A 17,344-nucleotide genomic window follows, 5' to 3' on the forward strand; every position below is an offset into this window, starting at 1 on the left:
GGAACACTTTTTCTAAGGTATGTTACTAAACTATTATTATATTGTCATAACCACACACTTGTCTTAACTATATAATACATATACAATTAACTACAATGCTATAAAATATCATCATCATGGAATTGCACTATTGTGTGCCTCTTCTCTAAACAATAACATATTAATACTGTATGTAATAAAATGTTGCTGCATCAAACCTATATAACCTTATCCAAATAAAAACTAAATACTAGGTACATAGGAAATGACATCACTTAGTATGATGTAGGGTCTAATTAATTTTCTACAGCATGCAAACCATACGGTCTCATATGTTGGATGAGGGGGAAAGAAAGGCCATCAGTGGAGACTCACATGTGTCAGAAGTTCCTGCTGGAGGGATGTTTTCCACAGACGTGTCAACAGACGGCTGGAAGTCCTTGAGCTGGTCGTCTGGCAGTGTGTACTGGACCACATACTTCAGCCGGACCTGGTCAGGGCTGAACACCACGTACTCATCGTCCTGCAGGAAAAACACAGGAGCCATCAACGGCCTGGGAGTGACAGATATGATACCATGACAACCACATTATGATATATTCATATATTCAAAAACGTATTACTGTATGTAAGTTTACTTGTAAGTATTTATGAAGATACATTTATAGAAAGAAACTAAATATTTGTAAACTAAACTAAATAAAAAGTGAGGGTACTGATACAAACTATGTCAAGGAAATATTTACATTTCTGTATTACATATACAAGCATTTCTGTGGAAAGACATTAAACATTCTACAATGTGTTATTCTCCCCCATAAGCATGAGTACCTCAAACTCAGAGTGTTGTCTGGGGGTGCTGCGGACCCCATGGACGCTGTCGTAGCCCTCAGGAGCGCTGGTCAGGGTGGTGTCCTTCTTCCGGAACTCTCTACAGTATCCCAGCGCCACCTCACACACCAGCAGCAGGCGTGAGCCGTCCGTCACACCGGGCCTGGAGTACTTCACACTGGTGCTGATCCACAAGAAGAGAGAAGGAACCGTAAGGCTGAGAGGGTCTACATGTTTACATACGGAGTACTACACACTGGTGCTGATCCACAAGGGGGAGAGAGGAGAGAAGGTTAGTGTGAGATACATACGGAGTACTACACACTGGTGCTGATCCACAAGGAGGAGAGAGGAGAGAAGGAACGGTTAGTGTGAGATACATACGGAGTACTACACACTGGTGCTGATCCACAAGGAGGAGAGAGGAGAGAAGGAACGGTTAGTGTGAGATACATACGGAGTACTACACACTGGTGCTGATCCACAAGGAGGAGAGAGGAGAGAAGGAACGGTTAGTGTGAGATACATACGGAGTACTACACACTGGTGCTGATCCACAAGGAGGAGAGAGGAGAGAAGGAACGGTTAGTGTGAGATACATACGGAGTACTACACACTGGTGCTGATCCACAAGGAGGAGAGAGGAGAGAAGGAACAGTTAGTGTGAGATACATACGGAGTACTACACACTGGTGCTGATCCACAAGGAGGAGAGAGGAGAGAAGGAACGGTTAGTGTGAGATACATACGGAGTACTACACACTGGTGCTGATCCACAAGGAGGAGAGGAGAGAAGGAACGGTTAGTGTGAGATACATACGGAGTACTACACACTGGTGCTGATCCACAAGGAGGAGAGGAGAGAAGGAACGGTTAGTGTGAGATACATACGGAGTACTACACACTGGTGCTGATCCACAAGGAGGAGAGGAGAGAAGGAACGGTTAGTGTGAGATACATACGGAGTACTACACACTGGGGCTTATTGGCAGATGAAGAGCAGGAAAGAAGAAAACGTAACTTGCGTATTTAATGCCCCAATGCCGAGGGCAACTGACCTGAAGGAGTCGCTGAAGTAGATGCCTCCTCCCAGGTGCCCCACATCTGTGCGCTGGACTCCATGATGCTCCACTCCAACACGGGGCAGCAGGAGACCCCTGCAGAGACAGGGCAGATACAGCATGGACAACACTCACATTAGAAACCCTAGTATGGACAACACTAGGGTTGGGTATCGTTTGGGTTTTATCCGATACCGGTGCTAAAACGATACTTTTAAAACGGTGTCGGTGCCGAAACGGTGCCTGAACCGGTACTTTGTTTTTAAAATATTTTAAATTAAAATGGTCTAAAGCATGAATTGCTTTTTTTATTGATGAGACAAAGATAATCAATATCTCATTGCTCCTATGAATAATACATTTACATGTTAAAACAGCTTGCCATACATGCACACACAATGGTAAGCTCTGCTTTCAAGTTTACCCAGTGTAGGCGATTTGCCATAAGGTATGTTAAAACCGCTTGCCATAAAACTGCCAGGTCATGGACAACGGCATTTGCAAGCAAGCTAATCTAACAGGGACTCTACTTTCCAGTTAATTCAGTGTGTTGCCAAATGCTTCAAGAAATTGTATGTCTTAACCCATAACACGCAGTAGTTTTGAACATGTTAGGCTACATGTCGGTGTTGAAGTGTTAAGATCCCCAGCAGAAGGCATTTTAACAGCAACTATGGCTATGCGCTAACACCAGTCAGCTGAGTTTAATTAGCGATAACGTACGGAGATGGTTTCGTAGCCTCTTTGACAGCTCAGTGACATCAGGTATGTAAACTACATATTTGTTTTTGCCAGCTAACTTTTAACATGATCTTCATATTCATTGTGATGCTATATGGACCTCATGCACATGAAAGATTAATATCATGCCATTATGTTGTTTAACACACCGTGAAATAAAGTTTTCACCTTACAACTTTGCTAATAACATTTCAAATAAATGTCAGTTAGCGCATTAGCAAGGATATTGTATATAGGCTAGGCTAGCCTACTGTTGATGTTGTTTCATAGCCTTTTGCTTGTGTGTAGTTAGGCCCACTGCTAGATTTTGACAGGAGCTCGCGATATCGCTTTAAAGTAAGCTACTTGGGCTCACGCAAGCTGTCAAACACTGTCCACTCACGTGGTGCACCCCTCTGGTTTATACATCCAGTGTTTATCATATTAAACACTGGATGTATTAGACGTTAGAGATGGCGCATGACATGCAGTGATGCCTCATATTAAAAAAAAAAAAAAAACGCTATTTAAGCACCGAAATGAGGCACCGAAATCCACGTTGTTATTCGATGCAGTTACTACCGTTTGTGTCGGCACCGGTGCCATATTAGAACCGTGTTTCGGTGCCCAACCCTAGACAACACTCACATCAGGAACACTAGTAACACTAGCATGGACAACACCCACATCAGGAACACTAGTAACACTAGCATAGACAACACTCACATTAGAAACACTAGTATGGACAACACTCACATCAGGAACACTAGTAACACTAGCATAGACAACACTCACATTAGTAACACTAGTAACACTAGCATGGACAACACTCACACTAGTAACTCTAGCATGGACAACACTCACATTAGGAACACTAGTTACACTAGCATGGACAACACTCACATCAGTAACACTAGCATGGACAACACTCACACTAGTAACACTAGCATGGACAACACTCACACTAGTAACACTAGTAACACTAGCATGGACAACAGTCTTATTAGGAACACTAGTAACACTAGCATGGACAACACTCACACTAGTAACACTAGCATGGACAACACTCACACTAGTAACACTAGCATGGACAACAGTCTTATTAGGAACACTAGTAACACTAGCATGGACAACACTCACATCAGTAACACTAGTAACACTGGCATGGCCAACACTCACTTTAGGAACACTAGTAACACTAGCATGGACAACACTCACACTAGTAACACTAGCATGGACAACACCCACATTAGGAACACTAGTAACACTAGCATGGACGACACTCACATCAGTAACACTAGTAACACTAGCATGGACGACACTCACATCACTAACACTAGTAACACTAGCATGGACAACACTCACACTAGAAACACTAGCATGGACAACACTCACACTAGTAACACTAGTAACACTAGCATGGACAACAGTCTTATTAGGAACACTAGTAACACTAGTTATGAGTGCATAGTCATATCTATATAGCTACTGTTATTACAGCATGGACAACAATTACATTAGGAACACTAGTTACATTAGTTATGTGAGGGATAACAAGGTGTCCCACTATACGGAATTAATGGATGTGACGGAGGCAAAGAACGTTCGGTTACGGGTGTAACCTTTGTTCTCTAAGTGAAGAGACTATCTCTCCACCCATTACATATTCCATATGTATGGGGAATTGATCTACCAGATCGTGTAACGTGGATACTTCTTTAAGACACACCGGTGGCACCGGCCACGCCCTCGATTAGTGTTGTTTAAAACACCTGTGCTGGCGTGAGGTTAGTGCTTAAATATTGATCGACACACGCCTCCGAGCGGCGTAGAGGTGGAGAGATAGTGTCTTCACTCAGAGAACAAAAGTTACACCATTAACCGAAAAAGAGGTTGAGGTAACAAAAATAGACAGCCCCTAGGGCCATAGAAGGCATAGTCCTGCAAGGAGGCACCTCGCCATAACGCCCATGAGGCTGCCGTACCCCTAGTTGAGTGAGCACGGATCTCTGGTAGAGCCGGCCCTTCCGTCTCAGCATAGGCCCGTTGTATGGCTTCCACCACCCACCGGGAGAGTGTTGATTTGGAGGCTGGATCCCCCAAGCGTTCCGGCTTAAAACATACAAACAGCTGATCTGTCTTGCGCACTGCCTCTGTGCGCTTCAAGTAGGCTGATCGTGCCCTGACAGGACATAGAACCGAGGCCTGAAGCCCACTGTCGCCATCTGCTTGAGTGGGAGGCAATGAACGTAGGTTGATAACTTGGTTTAGGCTCATGTCACTACAAACCTTTGGGAGGAAGGCAGGCTTTGGCCGAAGAGTGACACCAGTACCACCTGGCGCAAACCTACAGCAGTCCTGGTGGACAGATAGAGCATGTAGCTCACCGACCCTCTTTGCGGAGCAAACTGCCAGAAGCAGAGTGATCTTAAGCGATAGCCACTTGAGTTCTACAGAATCGACCGGTTCAAAAGGGGGCCATCGGAGTGCTTTCAGCACCCTATCCAGATCCCACTGGGGCACTATGTAGCACAAGAATATGCTGTGAAGTGGATTCAAGGGGGTCCACCTGATGGGTTTCGCACCAAGATGTGAATCTGCCCCAGCGAAAGGCGTAGGCTGCCCGGGTCGATTGTGCCCTTGCCGACTCCAATGTTTGGATTACTGGATCTGAGAGGCCTAGGGCCTGAAACTCTGCCCTTTCAGGGGCCACGCCCACAACCTCAGGCCCCGTGGGAATGGGTGAAACAGGGACCCCTGTGCCTGTGTCAACAGATCCCTCCGAATGGGGAGCTCCCAAGGGGTGCCATTCAGAAGCAGAACAATCTCTGAGAACCACAGCATGTGAGGCCAGTTCGGGGCTATCAGGATGACGTCCGCACTCCCGGTCCTGATCCTCCATAAAAGAGGATGAAGAAGGCCGAAGGGGGGAAATGCATAGAGCAGACCCAGGGGTGGGTCGTCCCTCCTCAGGGAGAAGAACATGGCACAATGAGTCGTCTCCCTCGAGGCAAACAGATCTGCTATGGCGACCCCAAAGCGTCGCCATATCTGCGCAACCACCTCTGGATGGAGTCTCCACTCCCCTGGCTGAGGCCCTCCCCTGGACAACAAGTCTGCCGCAGTGTTCAGGGAGCCTGGTAAGTACGTGGCCCTAAGGGACAGAAACCGTGGGTAAGCCCAACTCCACAACTCGTGGGCCAGGCGTCCTAGGATGGGAGAGCCAAGCCCCCCCTGCCTGTTGACATAAGCAGCTGCCGCTGTACTGTCGGTTTTGACTAACACATGGTGGCCCCTCAAGCGTGGGAGGAAACTTTGGAGTGCAAGGTGAATTGCTGTCAGTTCCAGTGCATTGATGTGTTGGCTCAACTGTTTGCCGGTCCAAACACCTCTGACCCCGAATCCCGCATGCACCGCCCCCCAACCTTCTTGTGAGGCATCCGTTGCCAGTAGTTGGCGATGCGTCACTGGGCCCAGCCTGCTGCCTCTCTCCAAGTTCCCTGGGTACCTCCACCATTGGAGAGCAGTGGAGAGACGCCACGTCACCCGAACTCTGGCTGACGAGGGGGACTGGGGGTTCAGACCCAGACTCAGAAAGCAACGCTGTACTGGCCGCATATGCAGCAAGCTGAGAGGAACCACATGAACAGTAGCCGCCATCAGACCCAACAGGCGGAGACATAGTCTCCAGCTCACCTTCCTGTGAGGGCGAAAGAGAGAGAGACAGGACCTGATGGTCTCCTTCCGCACCGGAGTCAGGGAGATCTGAGCAGCCCTGGAGTCCAGAGTCGTACCTTGGAACTTGATGACCTGTGATGGCTCCAGTTTGCTCTTTCTTACCTTCAGACGAAGCCCTAGGCTTAGAATATGTTGTATCAGCCTGGATATGTGTTCGCGGCACTGCTGCTGTGACTGTGCACATAGCAGCCAGTCGTCCAGATAATTCAAAATCCGGATGCCTTGCCGGCGGAGGGGACCAAGGACGGCGTCCATGCACCTCGTGAAAGTGCGGGGTGCCAGTGCAATTCCAAAAGGCAGGACCATGAACTCGTAAGTCCTGCACCCGAGTCGGAACCGGAGGAAGCGCCAGTGCCCCCTCCAAATGGGAATTTGAAAATAGGCGTCCTGGAGGTCGATTGTAGCGAACCAATCGTCTTGGTTTATGGCCTGACGCACTCTTGGAATTGTCAGCATCCTGCATCGGAGGGGGCGCAGATATTTGTTTAGGCCTCTCAGATCCAGCACTGGACGAAGACCGCCATCCTTTTTTGGGATGAGAAAGTTGTGTGAGAAGAACCCCACCTGCTGGTCGGTCTTCCCCACCTCCCTGATGGCACCTTTGAAGAGGAGTGTGGCCACTTCTTCCTCCAGTATCTGCCTGTCCCCCCCGTCTCGCACTGGTCGCTGAGGGCCGGGTGAAGAGAGTAGAGGTGGGTGCAAAAATTGAAGTCGATACCCTTCAGTCATGGTAAAAAGGACCCATGGGCTTGCCCCTAGTGCTGCCCAAGCTTTGGCTCGGCCCGACTGAAGGCCTGGGCAGCTGAGGCACTGCGCACCGTCAGGACTGAGGTGGCGGCCATTGATGCCCTTGGCGACGGCCAGCCCCTCTCCGTCTACCCTGGCGCTGAGTGGTTTGCCCGCGATGGTATTCCAGCCTATGCCTAAGGTCTCCTGGGCCCCAGCCAGGTTGAGATGGTGGGGCCTGGGGCATCTGGGCTCGGGAGTATCGACCCCTCTGACGAAAGGCTGGTGAGCATGATAACTCATGGGCATAGCGCCTCGCTGCTTGGGCCTCCTGTAGCATCGTCAATGCACCAGAGCCGAACATGGCAGAGGGTTCAACCGGCAACCCGACAAGAGAACTACGGTCTGTCAGCTGAAGTCGGGACTGTGATAGCCACAGATGACGCCTTGCCACCCAAAATGCAGCCATAGCTCCCCCTGCTGCCACAGCCTGTTCTTTCATTGCTGTTGCGAGGGAAAAGACGAGCCGAACCTCCTCCATTGACTCCTCAGTGCCACGAGATAAATAACGGAGGTACAGTGACAAATAGCTGCAGTGTTGGCCAGTTTCGTTTGAACCGCCATTGCACTGTGCACCCTAAGCAGCAAGCTGTCCATTGTCCTGCAATTCCTACTCGGGCAGCTTGTCCGGCCCAATGCCGACTGCGCTGATGATAAGAAAGCAGTCAGTGACTGATCAAGTGGCGGAGGACGATCGCAACCAATGCGCCCAGCACTGGCCGAGATGCATCCTCCTCCTCAAACCGAGATGGAGGGGGGTACGTGTCCTCAGGCAACGTGAGCTCTAAGGCCATTGCTGCCCGGCCCAGAACCTCTCTGAGCTGGGAAACTGCTGGTAGCTCTGGCGGCTCTGGCCCGATTTCGGCAGATGGGCTTCCCTGACCTGCTGCCATCATACTCTGTCCATCAGAAGGAGACAGAGAGAGCACGTCAACAGAGTCCTCACCCATATGTGTTTCAAGGAGAGGCTCCTCCGCCGTGGGTGTACCCTGGGAGGAGAGCGCATTGCTCCGGTCAGAGGAGTCACTCCTCTGCCGCTTGGGAGCATCACCATCACCAGGCGGAGAGTGGGGTCGTTTACCCATAAAAAAATGGAAACAGGCCTCCCTTGTGCGGAAGGGCATTATAAAACAATCCATGCATGTCGCTGGGTTATTCCTTGCGGCCTCAGCATGTCGGAAACCCAAGCACCTAATACATTTGTCATGTCCATCTTCCATGGGCAATGTAACTGCACATGCCACACAAGCGTGAGTGGGAGGATTGGCCATAGCCAGATCCTTTCAGTGCACTGTTTAGAATACACTTACCTGTTTGATTGTCGTAAACAATATTTTCTTTTTTTTTATCCCAGTTTTACCCTTTAATACAAAATGAGACCTTGCGTGGTGTTTTTTTTTTTTTTTTTTACGCCACGTCTGGCCACAAGGGTTTGCTTACCACAAAGTTTTTGTGAGCTTAAGCACCTATGGAGTCTGCGCGTTCGCAGCTCATATGCACCATCTCACGGTCTGTGACAGGTGGAGGACAAGCAGGCAATTGCCTGGGCCTCGCACCAAGTCTCCTCGGCCGCAATAACCACACAACGTGTGTAATACGCCGTACAGAGAAACTTACCCGATAGTAGCCTAGTTCAGACGGAGGAGAACAAACAAGCTGATGCCTGCCTTGTATGCAATCCGTCGTTCGGACTGGCTACCTGATTGGAAATAAAGTCGCAACAGTAAGTAGAATGAATGGATACAACCACCAGAGAGAAAGCCTTGCGACAGTTCTCCCACTACTCATCTGCGGCTTCAGCGGCAGGCAAGCGGCTGTTGTACCATTAACATTAATTGGGTTATTAATTATTCTTACCTTGTCTTCGAGTCACGCACGTCCGTGTGGAGATCAAAAAAGCACTAACCTCACGCCAGCACAGGTGTTTTAAACAACACTAATCGAGGGCGTGGCCGGTGCCACCGGTGTGTCTTAAAGAAGTATCCACGTTACACGATCCGGTAGATCAATTCCCCATACATATGGAATATGTAATGGGTGGAGAGATAGTCTCGATACGATAGAGAACTCCACGTCGCGCAGCTGAGTGGTGTTTCCTCCACCAAGTCTATTAATTCCGTATATCGGGGCACCTCAAAGGCCACTATTCCGCTTATCCTCCTATGTATAGGCAATAGTTATGCCTTTTAAAGGAAAAATGGGTTCAGTGTAAAATTAAGCCTACTTGTTTGGTTTGTTGAACTATTTTTTTTGATCCTGGCAGTGATAACGGTGGCTGGTTAGCTTAGTTTACAGTTGATTCTATTGTTGCGAAGCCTGCTTCCTGTTTCAACCGTCATTTACTATGTTTGTTATAGTTGCTGTACCATTTAAAAGACCATTGCTATGTAATGGCGATCAAACTTTTTTAACAGTTGTATTTCAGGTTCCCCGATACAGAATTAATAACCAACCCCACCATCCAATCAGAAAAGAGTATTTCATGTGTCTCGGGATAAAAGGACATAGTCATATATATAAAGGAATGCTTATTATTAAGTTCTTCCCCCTGTGCTGCTACCTTGTCGTGGTGGGGAGGCTTGAGTACCTCAAGGACCCTGTGGGCTATAACGGCGGGGACCTTAGGTCCCTGGCAGGTCTAACCATGACGGACAGGTTACAGGTGAGAGGTCAGACAAAAGGCTGCATCTGGCCCTCCAAGTTTGGGGGTTGGGCTCAGGGCTAACTACTCTGTCCTGTAAAAAAGAATTGTTACGGAAACAGCAACAAAAGTAAGCAAAACAACAAGGCAGGACGGGTTTCCAAGTGTATCATCTGATACCAGGATGAATGCCAATGGTCAAAACCATAAGGAAGCCACTGACAGGAAGGTGGAAGTTCTTCATGCCAAGCACAAGACAAGGATAGGATTTTGGAATGTGCGTTGGAATGTGCGTTCAATGTACGAGACAGGAAAACTTGAACTGTATCAGAAATGTCAACAAGAATGCATCGAGACCATCCTCATGAAAAGAAGGTGGAGATGGATAGGACATGTTTTGAGAAAAGATCCTACTGACATTACAAGAATAGCTCTACATTGGACGCCAGAGGGGAAAAGAAAGAGAGGAAGACTGAAGAACACATGGAGAAGAACTGTGGAGAAGGAGATGCAGAGCCTAAACCACTCATGGGGCACCATTCAACGACTCGCCCAGGATAGACTAGAGTGGAAAACTTGGTAACACTTTATAATAACTACACACAATTCATCATTTATAAAGCCTTTGTTACTTATTAGTTAATGGTTTGTTCATCATTAGTAATTTCTTGTTCATACATAATTTATCATCAGTAAAGCATTTGTTCACACAATTATAAATGGTTTGTTCATAGTAAATAAGCCTATCCAAAAAATATGTTTGTAAGTACATGTTTTATACTTAATAAGTAATGAAACAACCACTTATAATGAAATCATTTTCTTATTATAAACCAGTTGTAAACTATTACAAAATGCTTTGTTCATCATTTGTAAAGCATTGTTCCTATGTTAATTCTAATAAATAAAGTATTTGTACACACAGTTATAAATGGTTTGTTCATAGTAAATAAGCCTATATCTAAAATATGTTTATGAATTATTCTTAATACTTAATAAATTATGCAATATACACATGCACTAATGATTAGTTAGGGTGAGGATACATATTTTATAAACCACTTCCTAATACTATAATTCATGATTAACTCAGGAGTTACAAGTGGTTAGTTAATTATATTTTGTGAGCTTATCTAAAGTGTGGACTTTCTATGCCTTGCAACACATTTTCAAATGAGTTGTAAAGATTACATTCACATTCATTCATTTAGCAGACAAGCGACGTACACATGTCAATTAAATTGAAGGCCATTGACATAACAGTGAAAGCCAGGAATCGAACCCCCAACTTTTCAGGCTAATGCATGCTAGTCCAGCTCCTTATCCACTACACTACCTTGGCCCAGATAGAAACCCCTACAACTATGCAAGAGTTTCTGTTTTCTTCTACTACACACTGTTATTAAACATCTGTAAACTATTTTTAAATGCTGTATTCTTCATTTGTAAAGCATTATTCCTACATTGATTCTCATCTGTAAATCATGTTTACACAGTTAAAAATGGTTTGTTCATAGTAAACACGCATATCTATATTATATTTTTGAATTGACTGTTGTAATACCACTGGGCAGAGGTAGTGTAGTGGATAGGGAGCCAGGTTAACATGCAGTAACCCATAAAGTTGGGGGTTCAAACCCCGGCGTTCACCAATGTGGCCTTGCCCTTTAATTTCATTGACATGTGTAAGTCGCTTTGGGTGAAAGTGTTGGCTAAATGAATAAATGCAAGTGTAAACTTTATAACTCATTTGTAAATGTGTTGCAAGGCATAAAATGTCCTCACTTTAGATGAGCTCACAAAATATCATTAACTAACCATTTGTAACTCCTGAGTTAATTATTAATTATAGTATTAAGAAGTGGTTTATAAAATATGTATCCTCACCTTAACTAATCATTAGTGCATGTGTATGTAACAACTGTTAAATAATGGAAATATTACTTAATCAAAAACATATGATTGCATCATTTATTAAGTATTAACAATAATGTATAAACATATTTATGATATAGGCTTATTTACTATGAACAAACTATTTATAACTGTGTGAACAAATGCTTAGTGATGACAAATAATAAATTACTAATGATGAACAAACCATTAACTAATAAGTAACAAAGGCTTAATAAATGATGAATTGTGTGTAGTTATTATAAAGTGTTACCGAAAACTTTTGTTGCTGCCCTATATGCCAAGAGGCATAAAGGGCAGTAAGTAAGTAAGTAAGTAAGTTATTATTAAGTTATACTAATAACCTTTGCATAGTCTCCATAGAAAAAGGGTATTTATGGTTATATTTATATAACTGCTCTGGTAGTGTTTATCAGGTAAGTATGTAAGGGATAATGTATAGAACGCCGGTCATTATGGGGAAAATAAGTCCCGACAGGGCGAACCGGACCCCGACGCGCCAGCGGAGGGACTTATTTTCCCATAATGACCGGCGTTCTATACATTATCCCGCTTATTATACGGCTACTTGCCAAAACGAAAAAATAAACTCCACCATATGTCTCTTTACACTTATTTGTTACCGTTTCGTCGTGGCTTTTGCTGAGAAACAAATAGTTCGCAACACACGCTGAACTTGAATCAAACATTCTTTAGAACACAGCTGATCAACCGTCTGCTTTCACTTTTGAATGAAGTTCCAAGCGCAAACTCCGTTGCCATTGACAGCGGTCATTCTTGTTTTCAGAGGTCCTTTCCCAAGAAATAATGACCGCTAGAACTTTCGGAAATCCCATTCAAGTCAATGGAGCATTCTACTTGCATTGTGAAGAGCCGTATAATAAGTAGTATATATCTGTGTGTGTGTGTGTGTCCCTGTGTCTCTGTGTGTGTTTGTGTGTTCCAGAGTTTTCTAACCGAGAGAGGATTCCAACAAAGCTGGCAGGACTGGTGGAGTGGAGGAGGGGCTTAATGTTCCCAAGCTCCTCCCTGAACATCTGAAGCTCCGCCCCACGCTGCACATGGAACACATGGTGAATCTTAATCTCCCTGCAAGAGAAACACAGGGAGTCAGAGACGCACACACGCACACACACGCACGAACGTACGCACACAAACACACACACGCACACACACACGCACACACACACACACACACACCCCTGCTTGTCGTGGTGCTGCAGCAGTTGAGTGGCGGTCTGGTAGTCGGGGCTCTGAGGGGGGAGGCTCTGGATGCTGCAGCCCAGGGCTCTGTACTTCCCCACACTGCAGGGACTGGAGCTCCTCATCACCGCCTCATTCACAGACAGCATGTCCTTCAGCACCTGCACACAGTGGGTATCAGGAAGTGTGTGTGTGTGTGTGTGTGTGTGTACCTGACACAGGTCCAGTGCCTGAGAGGTGAGCTTGGCAGTAGGGAGGGTATGGGGCAGTGTGTGTGTGTGTGTGTGTGTGTGTACCTGACACAGGTCCAGTGCCTGAGAGGTGAGCTTGGCAGTAGGGAGGGTATGGGGCAGTGTGTGTGTGTGTGTGTGTGTGTGTGTGTGTGTACCTGACACAGGTCCAGTGCCTGAGAGATGAGCTTGGCAGTAGGGAGGGTATGGGGCAGTGTGTGTGTGTGTGTGTGTGTGTGTGTGTGTGTGTGTGTGTGTGTGTGTACCTGACACAGGTCCAGTGCCTGAGAGGTGAGCTTGGCAGTAGGGAGGGTATGGGGCAGTGTGTGTGTGTGTGTGTGTGTGTGTGTGTGTGTGTGTGTACCTGACACAGGTCCAGTGCCTGAGAGGTGAGCTTGGCAGTAGGGAGGGTATGGGGCAGTGTGTGTGTGTGTGTGTGTGTGTGTACCTGACACAGGTCCAGTGCCTGAGAGGTGAGCTTGGCAGTAGGGAGGGTATGGGGCAGTGTGTGTGTGTGTGTGTGTGTGTGTGTGTGTGTGTACCTGACACAGGTCCAGTGCCTGAGAGGTGAGCTTGGCAGTAGGGAGGGTATGGGGCAGTGTGCGTGTGTGTGTGTGTGTGTGTGTGTACCTGACACAGGTCCAGTGCCTGAGAGGTGAGCTTGGCAGTAGGGAGGGTATGGGGCAGTGTGCGTGTGTGTGTGTGTGTGTGTGTGTACCTGACACAGGTCCAGTGCCTGAGAGGTGAGCTTGGCAGTAGGGAGGGTATGAGGCAGTGTGTGTGTGTGTGTGTGTGTGTACCTGACACAGGTCCAGTGCCTGAGAGGTGAGCTTGGCAGTAGGGAGGGTATGGGGCAGTGTGTGTGTGTGTGTGTGTGTGTGTGTGTGTACCTGACACAGGTCCAGTGCCTGAGAGGTGAGCTTGGCAGTAGGGAGGGTATGGGGCAGTGTGTGTGTGTGTGTGTGTGTGTGTGTGTGTGTACCTGACACAGGTCCAGTGCCTGAGAGATGAGCTTGGCAGTAGGGAGGGTATGGGGCAGTGTGTGTGTGTGTGTGTGTGTGTGTGTGTGTGTGTGTGTGTGTGTGTGTGTGTGTGTGTGTGTGTGTGTGTACCTGACACAGGTCCAGTGCCTGAGAGGTGAGCTTGGCAGTAGGGAGGGTATGGGACAGTGTGTGTGTGTGTGTGTGTGTGTGTGTGTGTGTGTGTGTGTGTGTGTGTGTGTGTACCTGACACAGGTCCAGTGCCTGAGAGGTGAGCTTGGCAGTAGGGAGGGTATGGGGCAGTGTGTGTGTGTGTGTGTGTGTGTGTGTGTGTGTGTGTGTGTGTGTGTGTGTGTGTGTGTGTACCTGACACAGGTCCAGTGCCTGAGAGGTGAGCTTGGCAGTAGGGAGGGTATGGGGCAGTGTGTGTGGCAGCACAGAGTGGAGATCCTCCAGTAGGACCTTCCTCTCAGCCGCCCCCTCTGACCTCCGCACCTGCAGCAGCAAACCCTCCGCACGGCTCACCTGCAGGGACAGCACAGCAGTGAGGAGACACACACACACACACACACACACACACACACACACACACATTTACTGTACACAGACAAACAAATGCACACACACACACACACATTTACTGTACACAGACAAACAAATGCACACACACACACACACAGACACACAAATTTACTGTACACAGACAAACAAATGCACACACACACACACACACACACACACACACACACACACACACAGACACACACACATATATATATACACACACACACACACAAAGATACACAGACAAAAACACACACACACACACACACACACACACATCAGTATCTAATTTTTCAAAGATGAAATGAAAAACAAAAAAAATTGAAGTGGAGCAGGACCCACTGTGAGGGCTGAAGTTGCCATTTTTAGCCACAGGGCGGAGGCATACACACATTAGCACATAATAAGCATGAAAATGAGACCATTACACACAATCAGCAGTTACATACACTGCAAAAACTGCTTATCTAATAAAATCTAACCAAGATTATTAATCTTAAATCAAGATAAAAAAACTAGTTTGTATTGTTTTCAGTATAAAGCAGCGTTTCTCAAACTGTGGGTCGCGACCCACTACTGGGTCGCGGAGACATGCAAGTTTTATTTTATTTTATTTTTTATTTGTAGCCTAGGCCCAGGTAGCACCCGATGCGCAATGGACACACTGTGTTATTCATAGGGAAGCGCTCGTGTCAAGGCAGCTTAGTTAGTCCCGACCTACATGAGATTTTGAACGTTGTTGTGAGAGTGGTGAATTTCATCAAAACCCGGCCCTTAAAAGCGCGTCTATTCTCCACACTTTGCGAAGAGATGGTAGCTGACCAAAAGGCTGTACTGTTTCACAGCGAGGTAAGGTGGCTTTCCCGAGGTAAAGTGCTGTCGCGCGTGTTTGAGCTCCGAGTCGCCTCTTCTTGGAGGAAGAGCGCATGTTTGAATCTGCAAGCACGTTCACTAATGAACATTTCTTGACGAAGCTGGCCTATCTTAGCGATATATTTGATATATATCTTAGCGATACATGAGTTAAATGTCCAGTTACAAGGCAAAGACAAGCACCTACCTCACCTAGCAAATAAGATTACTGCATTCACCAAAAAAACTTGAGGTATGGGACAGGCGCCTCGATCGCGACAGTATTATGCCTTTGAGATTTCTGAGCGAAATCGCTGAAACGTCTGATTCGGGAGCCACTCTTGTGATCCCATGTGTTAAACAGTAGGCCTACATCACCTCCCTGCAAAGTTTATTTCAAAAATATTTCCCAACCAGCACTGCTCAGTATGACTGGATTATGAATCCATTTAATGCAGCATGTTGGTATTTCATTGAATATATTGTACAATGCTGTAAAATGGCCTATGCTTCCTAATATGTTGCTGGAAAACAGAAATATGTGTGTTATTATGTATTTATTTATTTATTATTATATCTGCAGCACCAGCTGATTTTAACTCTGTTGAAGAGGATATATTTAGAACTTGTCATTATTTCAATAAATTTGACAATTTTAAGCTTGACCTACCACTTTCTTAGAGCGATGAGGGACAGGTGGGGCTCGAGAACGCCCCCTTGATCAAAGTGGGGAATGAAAGAAAACGTTTTGAGAACCACTGCTCTAAGGAGTGACTCAGAAAGTCACGCAGACAACTGTCTCACTCTCAAGACACTAACTTATAGCTGTCTCACTCCCAGGTACTAGGCTACACAATAACATAATGGGAATTTGTTGCCTAGCTCATTGGTTCCTTATACCATATATAGCTTAGGAAAGCTAACAGCTTTCTATAAGGATCTAGTTTGTTAACTACCACAGTCACGAGTTGGGTCGCGATAGTCTGTCATTTTTAAAAAGTGGGTCCCCAGAAAAAAAGTTTGAGAAACACTGGTATAAAGAGACTTACCTAGCGCTTTCTTGTGAAATCATTTGACTTAATTTAAGAAAAGTTTGACTTATTTTAAGACATTTCATCCTAAAAACAAGCAAATTTTTCTGCCAGTGCGTTAAGCAAATTTGTTCTAAAAACAAGCAAATTTGTCTGCCAGTGCGTTAAGTAAATTTGTCTTGATAAGACTCCTTAAAACAAGTCAAAATGATCTTTTGAGAGAGCGCTAGGTAAGTCTTTTCATACTAAAAACAATACCAAATAGATTTTTTGACCTTATTATAACATTAATAACACTTGGTTAGATTTCATTTTTTGCAGTGTACACAAACACACACACACACACACACACACACACACACACACACACACACACACACACACACACACGCACACACACACACACACACACAAACACACACACACACACACATACACACAAACACACACACACACACACACACACACACACACACACACACACACACACACACGCACACACACACACACACACACACGCACACACACACACACACACACAAACACACACACACACACACATACACAGAAGACACATCACCAGACACTCCCCTCGTACAAATACACACCTCCATGCATGTTCATCCCTACACACAAAATCAAACAAAAGGCACAATGCAAAGATACATAAGCACACAGAATGTCCCCCTACATTATTGGCCTAGAGACAAAGGGTGTGCATGTGTGCTGGTATGTGGTTACACAAGTAATGAACACACAGTCTCTCTCTCACTCACCCACACACACAAACACACACACACTGTTCTGTCACACC

General features: G+C 46.1%; 1 protein-coding gene across 1 annotated transcript in view; it reads right to left on the bottom strand.

Annotated features, from left to right (window-relative positions):
- The window catches only part of parp4 (poly (ADP-ribose) polymerase family, member 4), a 58,613-nt gene that overhangs the window by 31,813 nt on the left and 9,456 nt on the right, over positions 1-17,344 (bottom strand). Inside the window, exons 8-13 of the mRNA XM_076264463.1 lie at positions 14,450-14,608; positions 12,871-13,034; positions 12,628-12,759; positions 1,869-1,967; positions 811-994; positions 355-502 (exon numbers count right to left, since the gene is read on the bottom strand). Of these exons, the coding sequence (XP_076120578.1) occupies positions 355-502; positions 811-994; positions 1,869-1,967; positions 12,628-12,759; positions 12,871-13,034; positions 14,450-14,608 (886 nt within the window). The remainder of the gene's footprint in view (positions 1-354; positions 503-810; positions 995-1,868; positions 1,968-12,627; positions 12,760-12,870; positions 13,035-14,449; positions 14,609-17,344) is intronic.

The sequence above is a fragment of the Alosa pseudoharengus genome, unplaced genomic scaffold, assembly GCF_046254945.1.
Source record: "Alosa pseudoharengus isolate Yale_2024_CS ecotype anadromous, Long Island Sound unplaced genomic scaffold, YU_APseudo_1.1 YU_APseudo_1.1_scf_3, whole genome shotgun sequence".
Taxonomy (NCBI): domain Eukaryota; kingdom Metazoa; phylum Chordata; class Actinopteri; order Clupeiformes; family Clupeidae; genus Alosa; species Alosa pseudoharengus.